This window comes from Tachypleus tridentatus, chromosome 12, assembly GCF_004210375.1.
Source record: "Tachypleus tridentatus isolate NWPU-2018 chromosome 12, ASM421037v1, whole genome shotgun sequence".
In the NCBI taxonomy this organism is placed as follows: domain Eukaryota; kingdom Metazoa; phylum Arthropoda; class Merostomata; order Xiphosura; family Limulidae; genus Tachypleus; species Tachypleus tridentatus.
In genome coordinates, this window is record NC_134836.1 from 131016782 (window position 1) to 131042498 (window position 25717).

The following is a 25717-nucleotide window of genomic DNA, read 5'->3' on the forward strand; positions in this document are numbered from 1 at the left end:
AACAATACCTCACAGCATGGTGGATCTCTATCACCTTAACCTCAAACTGAAATTATTTTAGGTAATATTAGAGTAAATTATTTTATGAGACCTTGGGTTTGGTCAAACGTACGGGTCAAGGGTTTGACTTCCTGAGTCCAAACTGTAATTAGACTTTAAATCGATCAAGAGATAAAAGAGCTATGACCTAGGAGTTTGTACTAGGTAAAAATTCGGAGCTGTTCTGTGAGTCGATATGCCACGGCTGCAAATAGCAAAGATAGGTGGCGAATAAACACTTGTCAATGTTACCAACCCTGAGTGAATTCTCTGACAACCAATAACAAATTCTGTTGTTAACTGTTAAAACCCGCAAATAACCAGTTAACAACCGTGAATAAAACCCTGTTAGTACCTTTGAACAATTCAAACAAATCTAGAATTCTGTATAAAATAAAAACCATTTCCATGTCCTACCTTATTCTGTAGTTAATAAACTGGGTATGTACACGTATTTATAGATACTCTTATCTGACAGGCAAGTTGTAGAGAAGAGAAGGACACTAATAACTTATTATCCAAGTAAACTTCTTACAAACATCAGAAAACATGTTTATGGAGTCGGTGTATGTGACAGGACTTAAAAACTGTAAACTATTCTAATATACGGCCTTCAAATCTACTGTATGTCTACTTTTTCTCCATGGATGGTAGAGTGGCACCATTTATAACCATAGTGTTTTAGCTAGTTTATTTGTTTTATATTTATTCAAACAAATAGTAACACCCCAGTCTGTAGTTTATCATGCTGAATCGCACGAGCGACAGCCCCTGTTTACTTACATATTATTTTTTCTTCTTCTCCAGACTCAGACCTTTGTATTATAATAATATCTGCCTATTTCAGAGTTCTGGAATCAATCGACTAATGGTCGGGCTTTAGTCTACCAAGGCCACGTGCATGTAGCAGGCCACACTGGTTGAAGCTGACAGTCTCATAAAATTATATTTTACAAGGATTCTTTGTAATACTGAGGAAACTTTGTGCTTGAAGCTATCTTTGTATTAAACCTACATCACACCGTCTCAAGAACCACCTTTATAAAGATGAAAAGTCATTATGGGTTCATTAAGGGAACACTTCCTTGAATACTTTATTTCTACCCCCGTACCTTTTGTAGGTCAACCCACATACGATGTCAATTAACATGTCATGTTAATTCCTTTTTGTAGTAACGCTGTTCGACTTTAATTTCAGAGGGTAATTTATTTTAAATTACAGTTCATGTTGATAACGCTTGTGTTTATAGTATTAAAGCTAGTAACTCTTCAGGTGCTACACTATTATTATAGACATGTGTGGAGTCGTTAGAGTTAGTAACCTTCAGGTGCTACACTATTATAATAGACACGTGTGGAGTCGTTAGAGTTAGTAACTCTTCAGGTGCTACACCATTATAATAGACATGTGTGAGTCGTCACAGTTAGTAACTCTTCAGGTGCTACAGCATTATAATAGACATGTGTGGGAGTCGTTAGAGTTAGTAACTCTTCAGTTACACTATTATTATAGACATGTGGGAGTCAGAGTTAGTAACTCTTCAGGTGCTACACCATTATAATAGACATGTGTTGAGTCGTTAGAGTTAGTAACCTTCAGGTGCTACACCATTATAATAGACATGTGGGAGTCAGAGTTAGTAACTCTTCAGGTGCTACACTATTATAATAGACATGTGTGGAGTCGTGAGTCAGAGTTAGTAACTCTTCAGGTGCTACACTATTATAATAGACATGTGTGGAGTCAGAGTTAGTAACTCTTCAGGTGCTACACCATTATAATAGACATGTGTGGAGTCAGAGTTAGTAACTCTTCAGGTGTTACACTATTATAACAGACATGTGGAGTCAGAGTTAGTAACTCTTCAGGTGCTACACTATTATAATAGACATGTGTGGAGTCAGAGTTAGTAACTCTTCAGGTGCTACACTATTATTAGACATGTGTGGAGTCAGAGTTAGTAACTCCTTCAGGTGCTATACAAACATTATAATAGACATGTGTGCTAGTCGTTCAGAGTTAGTAACTCTTCAGGTGCTACACCATTATAATAGACATGTGTGGAGTCAGAGTTAGTAACTCTTCAGGTGTTACACTATTATAATAGACATGTGTGGAGTCGTTAGAGTAAGTAACTCTTCAGGTGCTACACTATTATAATAGACATGTGTGGAGTCGTTAGAGTTAGTAACTCTTCAGGTGCTACACTATTATAATAGACATGTGTGGAGTCGTTAGAGTTAGTAACTCTTCAGGTGCTACACTATTATAATAGACATGTGTGGAGTCGTTAGAGTTAGTAACTCTTCAGGTGCTACACTATTATAATAGACATCTGTGGAGTCGCTCAACCCGCTTTTGGATAATCACTTTTCCTGATCAAAGATCCTAGGACTTCTGATAAATGTAATCCCAGTCACACCAAACATGCTCGCCCTCACGGCTGAAAATTACACTGCAAAATTAGGGACGGCTAGCGCAGATAGCCCTCGTGTAGCTTTGCGAGAAATCCAAAACAAACCAAACCAAACAAACTTAAAAATGTACGCATATGTTGAGCTTCAGTAAATTAGCCTTTTAACATCTCTTCAGAAATTTGCCACTGGCTTGCCGTACTCCATTGGGCATCAATCTTCAAATTTCATTTCATATCAGTCTTATATGAGTAGGTAACCAAGCGATGTCAAGTTAGCATCCAGAAGCCGACAAACGGTTTTGTGGTTTATATTTATATTAGACGTGTATGTGTGTTTTTCATATAGCAAAGCCATATCAGGCTATCTTCTGAGTATACCGAGGGAAATCGAACTTCTGATTTTAATGTTGTAAATCTGTAGTCTTACTGCTGTACTAGCGGGGGGACTTATATCAGGCACACCAAAACTATGCTTTTTTTATTTTTTTAGAAATTCCCTTGCGTTTGTGTCAGAAAGTTAAGAACATATATTAATTCCTTTCAGCAGAGGACGTTAATTAGTGAGACCAACTGGACTCTGGATTTTATTAAGGGTGTTTTTGTTTTTTTAAGCTGTCTGTGTTGATGATGTCAGTTAACATCTTTACACAGGGGGTGATAGAAAAACATGAAAATCAACAAGTTTCTATGAGAGCAAACTAACAAATGTTTGACAGAACCTTGTGGTGATAAATTAGTTAGCTGTGTTATTGTGTGTGAGGGCGGGTATAGAAAATAATCAGTGAAACCCTAACAAGTGACTTTTTGTTCTTGTCTTGCAATATTTTAATCGTGACTGCTCTAAAAGTCAGTTTTAAATGCTGTATTTGAACACCAACCTTGTATAATTAGCTGCCCTCTAGTGGACTGTAAGCTAGTTAATGCCTCCCTCGAACAAGGCTTTGCTTCGTTCCAAGATTTCAGTTCACCGTGTTCGTGTCGATAACTACTGTTACTAAGGTTATTTATAAAGTATAAAGGTGAAGAGGAAGTGTTTTGACCTTAAACCAAAATAAGTGAGATGAAAGATAAAGACATAAGGTTCGAGACCAATTTGTCTAGAACGGAATTTTGTATATTATTCTTTAACGTTAAAAGTTAGAAACCAGTTGCATGAAACGACATTCGTATGCATACTTTAACCAGTGGTTTTATCTACATAACACAATCTGTGTAGAACAGAAAGAACTGGAATTATTTAGTCCTAGCGTTTCTCAACTACATGATACAATTTGTGTAGAACAGAAACTACATGAACTATTTAGTTCTAGCGTTTCTCAATTACATGACACAATTTGTGTAGAACAGAAAGAACTGGAACTATTTAGTCCTAGCGTTTCTCAACTACATGACACAACTTGTGTAGAACAGAAACGACTGGAATTATATAGTCCTTGCGTTTCTCAACTACATGACACAACTTGTGTAGAACAGAAACGACTGGAATTATATAGTCCTTGCGTTTCTCAACTACATGACACAACTTGTGTAAAACAGAACGACTGGAATTATTTAGTCCTAGCGTTTCTCAACTACATGACAATTTGTGTAGAACAGAAAGAACTGGAATTATTTAGTCCTAGCGTTTCTCAACTACATGATACAATTTGTGTAAAACAGAAAGTACAGGAACTATTTAGTTCCAGCGTTTCTCAACTACATGACACAACTTGTGTAAAACAGAAACGACTGGAATTATTTAGTCCTAGCGTTTCTCAACTACATGACAATTTGTGTAGAACAGAAAGAACTGGAATTATTTAGTCCTAGCGTTTCTCAACTACATGATACAATTTGTGTAAAACAGAAAGTACAGGAACTATTTAGTTCCAGCGTTTCTCAACTACATAATACAATTTGTGTAAAACAGAAAGTACAGGAACTATTTAGTTCTAGCGTTTCTCAACTGTATGATACAATTTGTGTAAAACAGAAAGTACAGGAACTATTTAGTTCCAGCGTTTCTCAACTACATGACACGACTTGTGTAAAACAGAAACTGAGTTTTGTGTATTATTAGGTCGTATGTAACCTGTGTTTTTGTTCTACAGCCAATGTTTTTTAAAGTACACATTATTTATAGTGACTATTTAAATGCTGAATGTGAGTAGATTTCGTATACGAAACTGTGTGGCTATTGTAATTATATTATACCACATTAGATAACTAAACACTTCTTAACACAGTGGACAAGTTAACTTTGTTCGTAATAAAGAAAACAGGATTTTCAACAATAATCCGTGAAGACGAGAAAACCCACTTGTAGAGAAAAATATATGTGTTAAAACGGCTGGTATGGGTTGAGAAAATTCTCTAATAGAAATTCCCAGCAACCAGTTAGCAACCCACATAGAATTCACCACGATAAAGACAAACTTCATGTTCAACAACCACAACTATATACAAACAAACGGCCTAAGCATGGGCAACCCAGTATCACCAGTTCTAGCTAATATTTTTATGACACAAGTTGAAACACAAGCAATTAACACAGCATTACATCCACCACTATACTGGTACAGATATGTAGATGACACGGTTGCGGGATTCACATCTACAGAACACACACTTAATTTTTTCAATCCACATTAATCTATACATCCCAACATTAACTTCACATGTGAACAGGAAGAAAGCAATCAAATATCATTTCTTAACCTCAAAATTACAAGAACTGACACACAATTCAAAACAGAAATCCACCGAAAAATCACCCATACTGGACTATACATTCCTTGGGACTCAGCACATGAAACAAAACAAAAACTCAACATACTAAGAAACCAAATAAACACAGCCATAAAACTATGCTCACCAGGTAAAATTAATGATGAATTAGATAAAATAAAACAATACTTCATCAACATCAATAGGTTTCCTCCACAAACCGTAGAAAACATTATACGCACACACCTAGACAGAAAGCAAAATCAACCGACTAAAGTAAATATATCTCACGAATGAAAAAATCACGAAACCATATACTGCTACATACCATATATTCCTGATATCAACAGAAAATAACCAACATTTGGCAAAACTAGTAACAAAATATGACATTCCAGTTAATACCAAATTTATTTAAAACCAGGCACAAAACTGAGGTCTATACTATGTAAAAACTACACTTACAAACACCACACCAACATTATTTATAAAATACAATGTGATAACTGCCACAACTTCTATATTGGAGAAACAAGTAGAAAAATGGAAACCAGATTCGAAGAACACAAAAGGTCACCTTCACATGTTTTCGAACACTGCAAATCAAATAAACACAACATAACCATAGAAAACACCCAAATACTAAATAAAGAAACAAATACAAAATTAAAGAAACCTTACTCATACAACAACTCAAGCCCAAAATAAACCAATACAAAGGAACACCTTTATACCTATATTGATAAATATATCCAACATCTTAGCACGCCCTCTACATTCCCACACTCAATTACACAACCCACTTCAAACATGTGGTCAGCTATCGGTCAGTTACCTCTTTCTTTCTCTGTGAACCTGACGATGGTCAAAACGTTGTTCGCTCCTTTACGTATAATTTTCTCAACTCGTACCAGCCGTTTTTATATGTACAGGATTGTCAACATACTAACGGAAAAGGCCTTTCACTTCGTGATGGCTGTGAAACTATCTCACACATTTCAAAAACTAAATAATAAGGTAATTACAGTTTGACTACATACTATGTTTCTCAAGATATATGCTGATAGTTCTCTGTGAGGTTCACGTGGTGAGATTCTACGACATATGTCGAAAGTTTATTTTATATTTTTTATTAGCTAGTTGATCCCGTTTAAACTCTTCACGAACAACAAGAACTTGAATTGAATTTCAGATATTAATTGTCATCCACTAAAGTTTACGGTTGCTGGGTCCTAAAATACACTCTACTACCAGTAAATCGAAAGAGGTTACCGAACAACTCGAGTTGCCATGGAAACCCACTACAAAGTCGCGTGCCCATTTGCGCGTGAATTTAATGATCACGTTCTGTTGCGCATGGAGGTAAATTACTTTGCTGAAAGATTCGTATAATACACCACAGCATATGACTTAAACAGGATTTTTAATAGGCAGACAACAATACCAATGTCACTTATCTCACTTTTCAAGACTGTTCGCTGCTTTATAAACTCTGTTAATTAATTTTATTAATATATAGTGTAAAGTGCACTGTCGTGCTTGTGATTCTACATGTTACTATTACATATGGAGCCGCTACTTTTCTAATAATTTAAAACAGTAAATTAAGATAATATTGATTTATGTTTCTTTTATACATTTTACAGTGGTTTCTGTTTTGCCCATCTACCGTCCCACGCTTACTCAGCAGCAAGTCTAAGTGTTTATAATGCTAAAGATCGATTTCAAACTCACGGTGGGCGCAGTACAGGTAGCCCACAATGTGGCTTCGTGTGCCGCACACGTAAGTAGCACTAACACACATTTTAAAAGTAAGGGTAACACAGTAGTGGAGAAATAATTTGTACCCTACTACATTATCCCTGATACTGGGGTTCAGGTAGCTTGTACCCTGCTACATTATCCCTGATACTGGGGTTCAGGTAGCTTGTACCCTGCTACATTATTCCTGATACTGGGGTTCAGGTAGCTTATACCCTGCTACATTATCCCTGATACTGGGGTACAGGTAGCTTGTACCCCACTACAGTATCCCTGATACTGGGGTTCAACTACTCCACGTCTTTTGTAGACTAACATTTGACAGAATAAGGTAAGCAATTCACGTTGCTTAGTGAAGTGTATCACATGATTAATAATGGATTAGAGATAGATTTTAACTCGAGATATCTGCTTCAAGGCTACGTTCCATGTATCTAATACATCAACTTGATGTCACATCTGAGTGTCCTACTTACAGTAGAGCCATCTGTATATTAGATGTATTTCTGCAGGGTCACTGAAGGTGTTCTGTTTCAAGAGTAAATAAAACCAAAATTGAGTTATGCTGTGTTGTAGGACATAGAATTTGTAATTCTTCTCGTGATTCATGGTATGCACAAGTTTTGCTGATGACATCAAGGTCAGTTATGTGATGTCATTTTAGTATTGATTTACTGACAGACAACACACTACTGCATGTGGTATAAGGGTTAAAACAGCTGACTCCTGCATTTGCTCTTAAGCCCTCTTTCTGGAAAATAAACATATTTCACTTAGTTTATGTGACCTGTGGCTCATGAAGCCAGGCTGTGAAACTAGAAATCAGTGATGTTGTGGAACATTATGAGAGAAATAGTGAAATCAGATTATCCCATGAATCGGTAAAGTAGCCAAAGATTTATCTTTGTTATCACTCTATCTTTTCCATTGTTGGTTACTAGCTGTTCTCACTGTAATCTATCTATCAGTTGTTGTTTAATATCTGTCCTCACTGTAATATGTTTTTTTTATTTGTTGTTTAATATCTGTCCTCACTGTAATCTGTTTTTTATTTGTTGTTTAATATCTGTCCTCACTGTAATCTGTTTTTTCATTTGTTGTTTAATATCTGTCCTCACTGTAATCTGTTTTTTCATTTGTTTAATATCTGTCCTCACTGTAATCTGTTTTTTCATTTGTTGTTTAATATCTGTCCTCACTGTAATCTGTTTTTCATTTGTTGTTTAATATCTGTTTTTACTGTAATCTGTTTTTATATTTGTTGTTCGATATTTGTCCTCAGTGTAATCTGTTTTTTCAATTGTTGTTTGATATCTGTCCTCACTGTAATCTGTTTTTTTTCAATTGTTGTTTGATATCTGTCCTCATTGTAATGTGTCGTGTTTTTTTTACTACAAGCCTCAGTAGTGTTTTAGTACCCTTGTGAAAATTGTCATGAGATCTGGTCTGCCGGCTGTAAAAATTTCCAGTGATGTAAAAATATTGTATGACTATGTGATTCGTGTAACTTGGGATTTTGGACTACTTTTCTGTATATGACGTTATCTCCTGAGTTATGTAGTTTACATTTTTGTCGTAAGAATAATGTTTTATCTGTTTGTTTCGTTTGTTTTTGGAATTTCGCACAAAGCTACTCGAGGGCTATCTGTGCTAGCCGTCCCTAATTTTGCAGTGTAAGACTAGAGGGAAGGCAGCTAGTCATCACCACCCACCGCCAACTCTTGGGCTACTCTTATACCAACGAATAGTGGGATTGACCGTAACATTATAACACCCCCACGGCTGAAAGGGCGAGCATGTTTGGCGCGACCGGGATGCGAACCCGCGACCCTCAGATTACGAGTCGCACGTCTTAACACGCTTGGCCATGCCGGGCCAATGTTTTATCTATATTTAGATAATTTTAGCTTAAAAAACACAGACTATTACCGGTTGGGTACATATGTTGTATTATATTGATTTCTTTGTTTTTATTGTTTATAATTTTCATTAAAAGCAAACTAATGGAAGAAATTCGGCGAAATCATTCATTTTGTTTATCACCTATAGAGGGCTTCAAACAGTAATTAGTAGGATATTGATGTTTTATGGTTCATGTGGTTATTATGGACTCTGTAACCAACAATTGAATTGTTCAGTTAGGTATATAAAAAATATAGAAATGTGGGTTAAAACCCATGAGAACCACACTGATAATCATAGGATAAAGAATTAACCGACTTCCCAATATTTTGTTACCCGGCACCTAACACAACACCACAGGAACTACACTATAATATATTATAAATTATATGTTTGAAAATCACAAATTAAAATAGGTTCTTTATATGTGCTATAGTTATGAACGGTATATTCTTTAAGACATTGTAGACGTTTCGTTAGATGCCTCTTAATGGTTTAACAAACAGCATGTAATCACTTACTAGTTCTCGGAATAATACAGTTTTTCTTGGGTAAAGCCGTATTTGGTGCTTTCAAAAGTGTTTGATTTTTACACTTGTTTTATTTGTCTTTTTCGTATAGATTAACTGAGACGTCTTTCCTTTTGTTACTTTACTTACAATGTATGCTTTGAGATAATTCGAGGATTTTTGTATCGCTGTATTGGGAGATTTGTTTCCCTGGCAACCATAATGTAATACACAGTAGAAGCTGTAGCACTCCATCTGTAGTCTCCTTTGTAGATATTGTCGGACTAACACGACCTCTGATCGTAACGTTTGAGCGATTACGCTCTTCTCTCGTGTAAACTGCTTCGTTTCCTCGTGCTGTCCCGTGCAATGGTTGCCATGGCATTGTGTTAAACTCACGGCCCTGCCTCTATCCTTCAAGTAATGAGGATATTGAGGGTAGAAACTAAAAGAGTGGTGGAGTGGAGCACTAAACCTAAGATTAAGGAGCATTGAGGAAACATCCAACAGAATCGTTTGGAATAAAGGATTTCACCCATAGGGACGTGGTGGTCTACTACGTTGACGAGTTTGGAGTTAAAACGTAACGAGTATACAGAGCTCAATACTTAGCCACTAGTTTTCGTCTATCAGAAGATAGATGGAGCTGAACTAAAAATACAAGCTAAAAGAACCTGGTAGGTTTTCTTAGTAAGTTTTTAGTTATCTTTATTCGAAGCAACTGAATTACAGTTAGTTTTAGATAATATTCCTGTTATGTGTATTATTATGAGTCGATGACGTTACAAGCTTAAAAATACCTTTCTTTAAAATTTTTTAAAATTAATTTTTTTTTCATTTTTCCCGAGTCGAGGTGTTCAAAAGATATTAACCTAATGTAGTTGGTTGGTAGCTAAGTCGTTTGTGCGGGTGTTGTACTGTTACGAAGCTGAAGCACTTCTGTGGCTGTGCTATCTATCATTCTTACTGGCAACGTCTTGTAGTAACGGGTAGCAGGGAATGTTTATATTGTTGTAGTTTGGGGTTTTATATTGTTGTAATATAATTATATATATTACTACCTCGTTATTGTTGAAGTTATATAATTATTGTAGAAACTGGATAAAGTTATAACAGCGTGTGCCACATCAAAAATCGTTGAATTTATGTAATTAATGTACTGTGTTAAATGTTTGTGCTTATTAGAAAAATACAGTGGACAATTCTAGCAGCGTGTTAAACCGGTGTAATTATCATAACAATATAGTGTGAATTGTTACTAACATGAGGTATATTGATGAACTGATGGTTCGAATATTCGTGCAGGAAGGATGAATTTGAAGTAATCAAATATAAAATATAAGTTTTGTTGTTGGCTACCATCATCTATCTGAAACTAAAAAAAAACACTCATTGTCCGTCATTACGAGACTTCGCCAGGAAATATACTGTTTAAAGCATATTATTTTAGGTTGTAGAGTCAAAATATTAGTTGTATATTACGACGTAACACTTGACAATAATGGGGATGAAAACATGCTTTGTTTGTAATTACTACCATATTACAATGTAAAGTTACACCAACACGTATATATATGATTAGTTGTAGTTGTTGAATTAAGCACAAAGCTACACAATGGGCTATCTGTGCCCACCACGGGTATCGAAACCTGGTTTTTTAGCGTTGTAAGTCCGCGGACATACAGCTGAGCCATTGGGGGCTATATGATTAGTATGTAACTTCAGCGTATGAAACGTCATTTGTTTAAATACTTTCCGCATCATGAAGTAAACCGAGCATTGGTTTCATTTGTCAGTTATTAGTTGTTTGAACTGTGAGGTTCCACTATAGAAAGGTATTGTTTCTGTATTATTCAACAATTTTTAGTAAAGCTAGTGAAGATAAACAAATGTGTGCACGTCTTTCAAACTTGCATTTCTTTGTAAAGGTACCCGAACCACATAAGTGTATTGTGTCATGTTGCAACGTAAATATCACACAGACTGTACCTTCCCTTCGTATAAAAAGATATTTTATTAATATAATAATCCAGAGTATGGAGATACTAACAATGCATGAAATGACTAATTAACCCTAGTTGTTTCAAACAATTTCTAGCTTATTAACACTTTCATAATTACCTATTACCATTAAATTAATAATTATTCTAATCGTGAACACAACATGAAAACAAAGTTTCCTCCACTGGTATAGGAGTGATATACTAAATCAAACAAGAAATGTGATTTTCATTATGTTTGAATTTGAATGGAAAAACCCACAGCTTATTGCTGTGATGTAATTTATATGTTTTACGTTCGGCATTTTGTTCCTCTATAAATATCAATAAATAATAAGTTTCAGGGTACCAACGTCACACCCACAATTTATTTTCAGGAGACTTCATAAATATTTCACTTAACTACTCCTGCGTGGTGGCAAAAGATGACAACAGTTCGTTGTTGTCAGTTTTACAGAAGTCCTTTGGTTTGTTCACAATGAGTTACTGTTGGAGTTCAGAATGCTTGGAAAAGTTAAGCGCCGGTTTCAGTAGTATTCTTTCTAATAAAATGAAGTGTTGTGTTTGGGTTGCTAGTCTCAGGATGTGATGAGAACGTTTGAGCATGCGCGAACAACCCTGCTATTGAACTAATTCATCAGAAGCCCCTTTGTTGTAATAAAGGCCTCTGTCATGGCGGGTGAGCTCCTTCATCTGTGCAGTTTTGTGTATCGTATTCCAACCTATAGCTAAAAGTAATAACTATTTCAACAAATGAAAATGTTTACTTTCTTCTCGCGCATCTTTGAAGAACCCTGTTTTTTAAATTTTTGTTAAATAACACTATGTAACAAAATTTTTACTTTTTCTTGTTCCTGGGCAGAAAGTCTTATTTCTCAATTGGTTATGCTTAAAGTAAATGGAAAAGACTTATTTTTCTCTTCAAACTTTGCTTTTGTGTTGTGGGGTGATGAAATTTTTAAAGTTACCAGTTTTCCAGAACATTCCAGGTAGATTCAGTGCTGAGTAGCTGATACAGAAGTTTCTGTGCTGCTCATTCGATGCACCTCAAAGAGAAATACAACAGCGTCAAGGCCTCGCTAGAAGTCTTGAAGTATGAGTATGGCTGGGAGGTTATCGAAGACTTCAAAATGATGTGTCTCCAAGGTGTTTCCCTGTTATATTTGCCTTTGGGACAGCAGGGACTCCGCAGCGCACTACAACAGGAAGCACTGGCCACAACGGACCGAGTTCTTTGTGGTGAGGCACAATGTCAAGTGTGAACCACCAGTGGACCTCCAGAAGGTGTTGTTCCCACCATTGCACATAAAATTGGGTCTCATGAAACAATTTGTCACAGCTCTTGATAAGGAGTCTGCAGCCCTCAAGTACCTTCGAGACTTCTTCCCTAAGATGTCTAAGGCAAAGGTCAAAGCTGGTGTCTTCGTTGGACCACAAATAAAGATCTTGGAGTGCACAGAATTCCGTAAGAAGCTTAGTAGGAAGGAAGAAAAAAGCTTGGGGCAACTTTGTCGCCTCAGGTTCAGGGCTTCTTGGGCAATCACAAGGCCGAAAATTATGTGGAACTGGTTGAGTCTTTGGTGAAGAGTTACAGTAAAATGGACTTTAGGATGTCTCTGAAAGTCCATATCCTTGACGCTCATCTTGATAAATTCAAGGAGAACATGGGAGCATACTCAGAGGAGCAAGGTGAGCACTTTTACCAAGTTATACCGAACTTTGAACGTCGCTACCAAGGAGCGTATGACGAAAACATTATGGGAGACTATATTTTGGGGCTGATACGTGAAGGTGATTTACATTACAGTCGCAAATCTCGAAAAACTACTCACTCAACATTTTCGTATAACTTTAGTATAAATACATGTAAATCTTCATTCATATGTTGTTTTATTCAGACCTTATGTAAATGAAAATATGCAAATTTGCCCGTTTCCTCGATTAATAATTTATCATATCATACATACTTCATATTATACATACTTCATATTATACATACTTCATAACATACATACTTCATATTATACATACTTCATAACATACATACTTCATATTATACATACTTCATAACATACATACTTCATATCATACATACTTCACACCATACATACTTCATACCATACATAATTCATACCATATGATACTTCATATCATACATAATTCATACCATATGATACTTTATATCATACATACTTCACACCATACATACTTCATACCATACATACTTCATACCATATGATACTTCACACCATACATACTTCATACCATATGATACTTCACACCATACATACTTCACACCATACATACTTCACACCATACATACCTCACACCATACATACTTCATACCATACATACCTCACACCATACATACTTGATATCATACATACTTCATTGATTGTACAGTCCTAGTGAAATATGATCAGATCATCCTGTACAGTCCTAGTGAAATATGATCAGATCATCCTGTACAGTCCTAGTGAAATATGATCAGATCATCCTGTATAGTCCTGGTGAAATATGATCAGATCATCATGTACAGTCCTAGTGAAATATGATCAGATCATCCTGTATAGTCCTAGTGAAATATGATCAGATCATCATGTACAGTCCTAGTGAAATATGATCAGATCATCATGTACAGTCCTAGTGAAATATGATCAGATCATCCTGTACAGTCCTAGTGAAATATGATCAGATCATCCTGTACAGCCCTAGTGAAATATGATCAGATCATCCTGTACAGTCCTAGTGAAATATGATCAGATCATCCTGTACAGTCCTAGTGAAATATGATCAGATCATCATGTACAGTCCTAGTGAAATATGATCAGATCATTATGTACAGTTCTAGTGAAATATGATCAGATCATCCTGTACAGTCCTAGTGAAATATGATCAGATCATCATGTACAGTCCTAGTGAAATATGATCAGATCATCATGTCCAGTCCTAGTGAAATATGATCAGATCATCATGTACAGTCCTAGTGAAATATGATCAGATCATCCTGTACAGTTCTAGTGAAATATGATCAGATCATCATGTACAGTCCTAGTGAAATATGATCAGATCATCCTGTACAGTTCTAGTGAAATATGATCAGATCATCATGTACAGTCCTAGTGAAATATGATCAGATCATCATGTACAGTCCTAGTGAAATATGATCAGATCATCATGTACAGTCCTAGTGAAATATGATCAGATCATCATGTACAGTCCTAGTGAAATATGATCAGATCATCCTGTACAGTCCTTGTGAAATATCATCAGATCATCATGTACAGTCCTAGTGAAATATGATCAGATCATGATGTACAGTTCTAGTGAAATATGATCAGATCATCCTGTACAGTCCTAGTGAAATATGATCAGATCATCCTGTACAGTCCTAGTGAAATATGATCAGATCATCGTGTACAGTCCTAGTGAAATATGATCAGATCATCCTGTACAGTCCTAGTGAAATATGATCAGATCATCCTGTACAGTCCTAGTGAAATATGATCAGATCATCCTGTATAGTCCTGGTGAAATATGATCAGATCATCATGTACAGTCCTAGTGAAATATGATCAGATCATCCTGTATAGTCCTAGTGAAATATGATCAGATCATCATGTACAGTCCTAGTGAAATATGATCAGATCATGATGTACAGTTCTAGTGAAATATGATCAGATCATCCTGTACAGTCCTAGTGAAATATGATCAGATCATCCTGTACAGCCCTAGTGAAATATGATCAGATCATCCTGTACAGTCCTAGTGAAATATGATCAGATCATCCTGTACAGTCCTAGTGAAATATGATCAGATCATCATGTACAGTCCTAGTGAAATATGATCAGATCATCATGTACAGTTCTAGTGAAATATGATCAGATCATCCTGTACAGTCCTAGTGAAATATGATCAGATCATCATGTACAGTCCTAGTGAAATATGATCAGATCATCATGTACAGTCCTAGTGAAATATGATCAGATCATCCTGTACAGTCCTAGTGAAATATGATCAGATCATCCTGTACAGTCCTAGTGAAATATGATCAGATCATCGTGTACAGTCCTAGTGAAATATGATCAGATCATCGTGTACAGTCCTAGTGAAATATGATCAGATCATCATGTACAGTCCTAGTGAAATATGATCAGATCATCCTGTACAGTCCTTGTGAAATATGATCAGATCATCCTGTACAGTCCTAGTGAAATATGATCAGATCATCCTGTACAGTCCTAGTGAAATATGATCAGATCATCGTGTACAGTCCTAGTGAAATATGATCAGATCATCGTGTACAGTCCTAGTGAAATATGATCAGATCATCCTGTACAGTCCTAGTGAAATATGATCAGATCATCCTGTACAGTCCTAGTGAAATATGATCAGATCATCGTGTACAGTCCTAGTGAAATATGATCAGATCATCATGTACAGTCCTAGTGAAATATGATCAGATCATCATGTACAGTCCTAGTGAAATATGATCAGATCATCATGTACAGTCCTAGTGAAATATGATCAGATCATCCTGTACAGTTCTAGTGAAATATGATCAGATCATCATGTACAGTCCTAGTGAAATATGATCAGATCATCCTGTACAGTTCTAGTGAAATATGATCAGATCATCATGTACAGTCCTAGTGAAATATGATCAGATCATCATGTACAGTCCTAGTGAAATATGATCAGATCATCATGTACAGTCCTAGTGAAATATGATCAGATCATCATGTACAGTCCTAGTGAAATATGATCAGATCATCCTGTACAGTCCTTGTGAAATATCATCAGATCATCATGTACAGTCCTAGTGAAATATGATCAGATCATGATGTACAGTTCTAGTGAAATATGATCAGATCATCCTGTACAGTCCTAGTGAAATATGATCAGATCATCCTGTACAGTCCTAGTGAAATATGATCAGATCATCATGTACAGTCCTAGTGAAATATGATCAGATCATCCTGTACAGTCCTAGTGAAATATGATCAGATCATCCTGTACAGTCCTAGTGAAATATGATCAGATCATCCTGTATAGTCCTGGTGAAATATGATCAGATCATCATGTACAGTCCTAGTGAAATATGATCAGATCATCCTGTACAGTCCTAGTGAAATATGATCAGATCATCCTGTACAGCCCTAGTGAAATATGATCAGATCATCCTGTACAGTCCTAGTGAAATATGATCAGATCATCCTGTACAGTCCTAGTGAAATATGATCAGATCATCATGTACAGTCCTAGTGAAATATGATCAGATCATCATGTACAGTTCTAGTGAAATATGATCAGATCATCCTGTACAGTCCTAGTGAAATATGATCAGATCATCATGTACAGTCCTAGTGAAATATGATCAGATCATCATGTACAGTCCTAGTGAAATATGATCAGATCATCCTGTACAGTCCTAGTGAAATATGATCAGATCATCCTGTACAGTCCTAGTGAAATATGATCAGATCATCGTGTACAGTCCTAGTGAAATATGATCAGATCATCATGTACAGTCCTAGTGAAATATGATCAGATCATCCTGTACAGTCCTTGTGAAATATGATCAGATCATCCTGTACAGTCCTAGTGAAATATGATCAGATCATCCTGTACAGTCCTAGTGAAATATGATCAGATCATCATGTACAGTCCTAGTGAAATATGATCAGATCATCCTGTACAGTCCTAGTGAAATATGATCAGATCATCCTGTACAGTCCTAGTGAAATATGATCAGATCATCATGTACAGTCCTAGTGAAATATGATCAGATCATCATGTACAGTCCTAGTGAAATATGATCAGATCATCATGTACAGTCCTAGTGAAATATGATCAGATCATCATGTACAGTCCTAGTGAAATATGATCAGATCATCCTGTACAGTCCTAGTGAAATATGATCAGATCATCATGTACAGTCCTAGTGAAATATGATCAGATCATCCTGTACAGTTCTAGTGAAATATGATCAGATCATCCTGTACAGTTCTAGTGAAATATGATCAGATCATCATGTACAGTCCTAGTGAAATATGATCAGATCATCATGTACAGTCCTAGTGAAATATGATCAGATCATCATGTACAGTCCTAGTGAAATATGATCAGATCATCATGTACAGTCCTAGTGAAATATGATCAGATCATCATGTACAGTCCTAGTGAAATATGATCAGATCATCATGTACAGTCCTAGTGAAATATGATCAGATCATCATGTACAGTCCTAGTGAAATATGATCAGATCATCATGTACAGTCCTAGTGAAATATGATCAGATCATCCTGTACAGTCCTAGTGAAATATGATCAGATCATCATGTACAGTCCTAGTGAAATATGATCAGATCATCCTGTACAGTCCTAGTGAAATATGATCAGATCATCATGTACAGTCCTAGTGAAATATGATCAGATCATCCTGTACAGTCCTAGTGAAATATGATCAGATCATCATGTACAGTCCTAGTGAAATATGTACAGTCCAGATCATCATGTACAGTCCTAGTGAAATATGATCAGATCATCCTGTACAGTCCTAGTGAAATATGATCAGATCATCCTGTACAGTCCTAGTGAAATATGATCAGATCATCGTGTACAGTCCTAGTGAAATATGATCAGATCATCCTGTACAGTCCTAGTGAAATATGATCAGATCATCCTGTACAGTCCTAGTGAAATATGATCAGATCATCCTGTACAGTCCTAGTGAAATATGATCAGATCATCCTGTACAGTCCTAGTGAAATATGATCAGATCATCATGTACAGTCAGTGAAATATGATCAGATCATCATGTGAGTCCTAGTGAAATATGATCAGATCATCATGTACAGTCCTAGTGAAATATGATCAGATCATCATGTACAGTCCTAGTGAAATATGATCAGATCATCATGTACAGTCCTAGTGAAATATGATCAGATCATCATGTACAGTCCTAGTGAAATATGATGAGATCATCATGTACAGTCCTAGTGAAATATGATCAGATCATCATGTACAGTCCTAGTGAAATATGATCAGATCATCCTGTACAGTTCTAGTGAAATATGATCATATCATGATGTACAGTTCTAGTGAAATATGATCAGATCATCATGTACAGTCCTAGTGAAATATGATCAGATCATCCTGTACAGTCCTAGTGAAATATGATCAGATCATCATGTACAGTCCTAGTGAAATATGATCAGATCATCATGTACAGTCCTAGTGAAATATGATCAGATCATCATGTACAGTCCTAGTGAAATATGATCAGATCATCATGTACAGTCCTAGTGAAATATGATCAGATCATCGTGTACAGTCCTAGTGAAATATGATCAGATCATCCTGTACAGTCTTAGTATTCTTGTTGAGAGCACTGTTATATTCTATTATAAAGAAGTAGTGGTTACACATACCACAATTATCTTTCAAATTGTCTGAATACTGAATACCCAAATTATAATTTTTTGTATTGATTTGTGTTTGTGGTACAATTGAACAAATGATGCCATATTGTATTTATTATAGGAAGATATACTCATAGGAAGTGTAAGAGTCACAGCGAACAACGGACCTTTTTGTTTTTTGAGTCTGTTTAGATGTTCTTTTAGTTCCTAAAAATGCCTTCATGTTGAAATATGTTCGTTTGAAAGCTACTGTTATGACTAATCTTTTAAATTCAGCGAGTACGAAAAGCAAAATATTCCAGTTACTCAAAAACGTTCTGTTCTTATGAGATCATTGTTATGAACTACTATAATTACTCATGAGCCACTGAAAGGAAACTCTTATTTAATGCACACAAATACAAGAACTTGTTATTTATTGAAAGGAAACCACAGATATTGTTTGAAGCTATATTTTCAGTGCTTTACTGTAGATATTAGCTAGGAGATGCCTGATCCAGTAAGTACATTCATATTTAGTACAATAGTTATAAATACTGGATGTGTGTGTGTGTTTTCTTATAGTAAAGCCACATCGGGCTATCTGCTGAGTCCACCGAGGGGAATCGAACCCCTGATTTTAGCATTGTAATTCCATAGATTTACGGCTGTACGTTTGAGAAGTAATCATATCAGTATTAATTATATATAGTAATAGTTCATGATCGGTAACTTCATTAGCCGTGAACAAGTAAGCTAACTTTTACATTATAGCATCTTTAACACGTAAATGTATTTTGAATATTAAAATATTATTTGTGAACTTAGACCTACAAATGTGTGTTTAATTAAATATAAGTGATTGTGTTGGTAGTTTGTAGGAAACGTTGAGGAAAAAAATAACTTATGTGGACACAATACAAAGTATTCTTGAAATATCCCACCAAATGTGAAAAATAATAGCATGCGTTTCAACAATATGAGTCGATTTTTACCAAGAATGTTATTAGTATTAACAGCGGGCCCGCCATAGCCAGGTGGTTAAGGCACTCGATTCATAATCGGAGAGTCACAGGTTCGAATCCCCTTCACACCAAACATTCTTACCTTTTCTGTCGTGGGAGCGTTATCATGTGACGATCAATCCCATTATTTGTTGGTAAAAGAGTAGCCCAAGAGTTGGCGGTGGGTGGTGATAACTAGTTGCTTTCCCTTTAGTCTTACAGTGTAAAATGAGGGACGGCTAAGCCCTCGTGTATCTTTGCGCAAAATTCAAAACAATAAATCAATCAAACAATAACCATGATTCCTAACCGAATCGAGGTAAAGTTAACTTCAGTTTGAAAAGGTGTAACCCTTGGTCACCGATAAAGCCGTCAGTTTTATGGGTTTTAGCATAGCATAGCGGCTCATAAAAAGGCTTAAGGGTTTTTATTTTTTATTTATTTATTTTCAAGTACAAACCTTTATCTGGTAGCTTCATTATCAATTGACCGATTTAAGATCTAATTTAAGTACAGTTTTGGACTCTGGAGGTCAAACCCTTTCCATTGATCTATTTAAAAATGCTCAAGTTCTCACAAATTAATATATTCTAATCCTGTCTAAAAGAATGTCAAGACCTGCGGCTATTGAAGATTTCCTCTTGTTTATATAGCTGGTTACTACTATAATCATAAAGTATGAAAAGTGTTCTTACAGAGTATTAGTGCAGTAAAATTGACCCTGAATGTAGTTTTCTGGATAGCGATAAAAAACAACAACAGTAGCCGCGGCTGTAATAAGATCTCAAATCAGTCAGTAGATGAAGCTATGAACTAAAAGTTTTCAGCTGAAAAACAAAATTGAGGCCATTCCCGAGATCCACGAATATTTATTTTAAGCAACAAAGGAAGCAAGTTTTAGAAATACTCACATCCTTAAAATTGTAGAAATATCAAATACAATTATATTTTGAAACTTTGTAGAATGGACGGGCAACTGCCTGTTGTGGAGACACAAGTGTATAGAACATTTATTAAGTTTCATCATGAATACTGTGCCTAAACAATCTATTAAAGAATACAATTACATTTTATATATAAAATATGGTTCACTATCACTGTTGTAAGACATTACCAAACAAATCGAAGAATGTATGATGCTGAAATGGTTTGCTGAAGTAAGTACGATGCATATTTTATATAATAAAAAATGCAGTTAAATATACATATTCAATAACTTTGAAACGTTTGTAATAAGGTAATTACTTTATTTTAGGGTTAATCAATGCTATTAAGCTAATGTAATTTGAGTCAGTATTTACAAACCTGTCTTATTCATTGTAGAAGTAAATGTGGTGTTGGAATATCTGTTATGATATCTGTGAATAATGTACACTTTTAAACAGACACTACAAAACAACAACTTTGTGATGTAGATATCATCTCTTAACTCAAGCCAAATGTTACAAACTGAGCTGTTAACTTATCATTCATTGCCAATTATAAAACATTAAAACGCGCCCTTTATTATTACTGCTACTTAGCTATTTGTCGGTTTAATAAGTTAAGCCACATGGTTACCATAACAATATTATATATACTTGTCTTAGTAATATTTGTGGTTTTACTCATTAAAACATTTTGAACAAATTTAACATTTTCAGCACACTAATTTTTTATTTATTGTATTTGTATTATTATTATACGAAGTGCTATTCGATATTCACTGTGAAGAATTCGTTATATATTTGTATTTTTAAAATTCACTACCACACCAGTGGACATTCATAACACAGAACAGGATTGTTCTGTTTAATATACGATTGAAAAAACTAACATGAGTGAGTGCATTAATAAACATTATTCACAGAACTTTAATTTTGAAAATAAAGATAGTTTGACAGAAGAATGACTCGGAATATATTTATGTAAGTGATGTCACACTGTTAGCGACAATTTGGCACAATTATATCTAGGTTTGTTATTCCTCAATCTTTTAAATTGACACGATATACGAAGTTATTAGGCCTAACTATTTAAGTATTTTAGTTGTTTCTGTAGTCCATATTTGTAAATGTGTTTTCATTTCAATTTTAACGTGTTACTAACGTGTTGGGACTAATAATTAATTTTATTATTAACGCAGTTTATAATAGTTTATGGTCTCACAACAACAGTACCTAATATTTTCATCTATAGCTGAATGGTCTAACAATAGTAGTAGCTAATATTTCCTCTTACAGTTTAATTTATGCTAGTTTTAAATATAATTTTGAGAAAATAATTGTATTTCAAAAGTATTTTCCCAATATAAGAAAATTCATTTTTTGACATTTCAGAATTCGGACATCTCAAAATTACAACCGTATTTTTCTTTCTTTCTTCATAAGCACTATTTACAGTGTTAACAAAATGTTTCAAATGTTTCGAAAATGTAAAATTTGTTTTTAATACAATTCTTGAACATTGATCGACAACATTAGACAGTTTCGCTGTAGTATATAAAAGCCATAATACCTCGCACTTAATAAATTGAGTGAAATGTGCTTGACATGTGGTTGGGAGATGCAATTAATCCGATAAGGAGTCCACTGAATTAAGAGGTTTTTTGCCCAACTGCTGCTCAGTGATAAACCAAGTCTATCTGTAGACAGCTTAGTAATTTCGAAGCGCAGACCAAGGGGTGATTACCACAGTCTTTCTGGCAAAATTGGACATGAAGAAGCAAAATATATACTGATGTGAGATACCTGAAGCTAATTTTATTTTCAACAAGCATACTGTGTTGCAATGAAAGGATATTTTTACGTTGGTTGTATTTGAAATAATAGTGGATAAAACATCTATCTTATTAAGTTGTATATAACAAATGAAGAACAGTTGAGTAGCTGTTGGTGCAAGACTGAATAAGTAATATTAGTGAATAATATGAAATAAAAAAGAACTTCAACATTACATGTTCATATTATTGTAATAGTTTTTGTTTTTGGTGATGCTGTGGATTATTGGAGAAAATTGTTGAGAAAAATGCAAATTATAAACCAATTGATGATAAAACAAATAATTTCTATGGTTAAAATACCACATGTTAGCTCAACGAAAATTGATTGATAAGCCTAACTACACATTTTAACAACAGTAATAACTTACTAATTAGCCTTTCTTTTGTAACCTATAACTGATTGATCTAACAACTGTACCTAATATTTTCACCTATAGCTGAATGGCCTAACAACGGTAGTACCTAATATGTTAATCTATAGCTGAATGGTCTAACAACAGTAGTACCTAATATGTTAATCTATAGCTGAATGGTCTAACAACAATAGTACCTATTATTTTATTCTATAGCTGAATGGTCTTACAACAGTAGTACCTAATATGTTAATCTATAGCTGAATGGTCTAACAACAATAGTACCTATTATTTTATTCTATAGCTGAATGGTCAAACAACAGTAGTAGCTAATATGTTAATCTATAGCTGAATGGTCTAACAACTGTAGTATCTAATATTGTAATCTATAGCTGAATGGTCTAACAACTGTAGTATCTAATATTGTAATCTATAGCTGAATGGTCTAACAATTGTAGTATCTAATATTGTAATCTATAGCTGAATGGTCTAACAACTGTAGTATCTAAAATTGTAATCTATAGCTAATTGGTCTAACAACTGTAGTATCTAAAATTGTAATCTATAGCTAATTGGTCTAACAACTGTAGTATCTAAAATTGTAATCTATAGCTAATTGGTCTAACAACTGTAGTATCTAAAATTGTAATCTATAGCTAATTGGTCTAACAACTGTAGTATCTAAAATTGTAATCCATAGCTTTATGATCTAACAACAATAGTCCTGAATTACTATAATCTATAGCTTTATGGTTTAGCAACAATAGTCCTGAATTACTATAATCTATAGCTTTATGGTTTAGCAACAATAGTCCTGAATTACTATAATCTATAGCTTTATGGTTTAGCAACAATAGTCCTGAATTACTATAATCTATAGCTTTATGGTCTAACAACAATAGTCCTGAATTACTATAACCTATAGCTTTATGGTCTAACAACAGTAGTCCTGAATTACTATAATCTATAGCTTTATGGTCTAACAACAATAGTCCTGAATTACTATAATCTATAGCTTTATGGTCTAACAACAATAGTCCTGAATTACTTCTCTTTGTTTTTCATATTTACCAAGATTGTTAAGGATGTTTTAAATAAAAGAATTATGGTTGATGGGGTATTACTCAAGAGCTGTTCAGGTCATTAATATAAACAATCAACAACTAAGAGACCTCTCTCTATGTTGAAAGTAGCTACCTATCATAACTAAACCAATTACTTGTCTCCTTATTTATGTTGTTTGAGTGTTTCATGCTTCAAGATACTGTGAGTCAAATAGATTATATAACATCATTTCATATAGTTGAGTAATAAAGCCGTTAGAGAGTATACAACAGATTCTGATAACACATTCTTCCTTTCAAGAAAAAACTACAAGTAACAGAATATCATTTTGATCAAAGTATATCCAAGTGTGGTGATTTTTTATGTACTTCATCATGTAACACAAGGGATGTATACATGTGTCTCTTTGTCTTCTTGTAATAATATAGTATTTATTTTGTTTATGTACTTCATCATGTAACACAAGGGATGTAGACATGTGTCTCTTTGTCTTCTTGTAATAATATAGTATTTATTTTGTTTATGTACTTCATCATGTAACACAAGGGATGTAGACATGTGTCTCTTTGTCTTCTTGTAATAATATAGTATTTATTTTGTTTATGTACTTCATCATGTAACACAAGGGATGTAGACATGTGTCTCTTTGTCTTCTTGTAATAATATAGTATCTATTTTGTTTATGTACTTCATCATGTAACACAAGGGATGTATACATGTGTCTCTTTGTCCTCTTGTGATAATATAGTATTTATTTTGTTTATGTACTTCATCATGTAACACAAGGGATGTAGACATGTGTGTCTTTGTCCTCATGTAATAATATAGTATTTATTTTGTTTATGTACTTCATCATGTAACACAAGGGATGTATACATGTGTCTCTTTGTCTTCTTGTAATAATATAGTATTTATTTTGTTTATGTACTTCATCATGTAACACAAGGGATGTATACATGTCTCTTTGTCTTCTTGTAATAATATAGTATTTATTTTGGTTATGTACTTCATCATGTAACACAAGGGATGTATACATGTGTATCTTTGTCTTCTTGTAATAATATAGTATTTATTTTGGTTATGTACTTCATCATGTAACACAAGGGATGTATACATGTGTCTCTCTGTCTTCTTGTAATAATATAGTATTTATTTTGTTTATGTACTTCATCATGTAACACAAGGGATGTATACATGTGCCTCTTTGTCTTCTTGTAATACTATAGTATTTATTTTGTTTATGTACTTCATCATGTAACACAAGGGATGTATACATGTGTATCTTTGTCTTCTTGTAAAAATATAGTATTTATTTTGTTTATGTACTTCATCATGTAACACAAGGGATGTAGACATGTGTCTTTTTGTCTTCTTGTAATAATATAGTATTTATTTTGTTTATGTACTTCATCATGTAGCACAAGGGATGTGTACATTTGTCTCTTTGTCTTCTTGTAATAATATAGTATTTATTTTGTTTATGTACTTCATCATGTAACACAAGGGATGTATACATGTGTATCTTTGTCTTCTTGTAAAAATATAGTATCTATTTTATTTATGTACTTCATCATGTAACACAAGGGATGTAGACATGTGTCTGTCTGTCTTCTTGTAATAATATAGTATCTATTTTGTTTATGTACTTCATCATGTAACACAAGGGATGTAGACATGTGTCTCTTTGTCTTCTTGTAATAATATAGTATTTATTTTGTTTATGTACTTCATCATGTAACACAAGGGATGTATACATGTGTCTCTTTTGTCTTCTTGTAATAATATAGTATTTATTTTG

General features: G+C 34.4%; 1 protein-coding gene across 1 annotated transcript in view; it reads left to right on the top strand.

Annotated features, from left to right (window-relative positions):
- The first annotated feature begins 6922 nt into the window (after positions 1-6922).
- Positions 6923-25717, top strand: part of LOC143235794 (uncharacterized) — a 46823-nt gene continuing 28028 nt past the window's right edge. Inside the window, exons 1-2 of the mRNA XM_076473994.1 lie at positions 6923-6945; positions 7726-7804. Of these exons, the coding sequence (XP_076330109.1) occupies positions 6923-6945; positions 7726-7804 (102 nt within the window). The remainder of the gene's footprint in view (positions 6946-7725; positions 7805-25717) is intronic.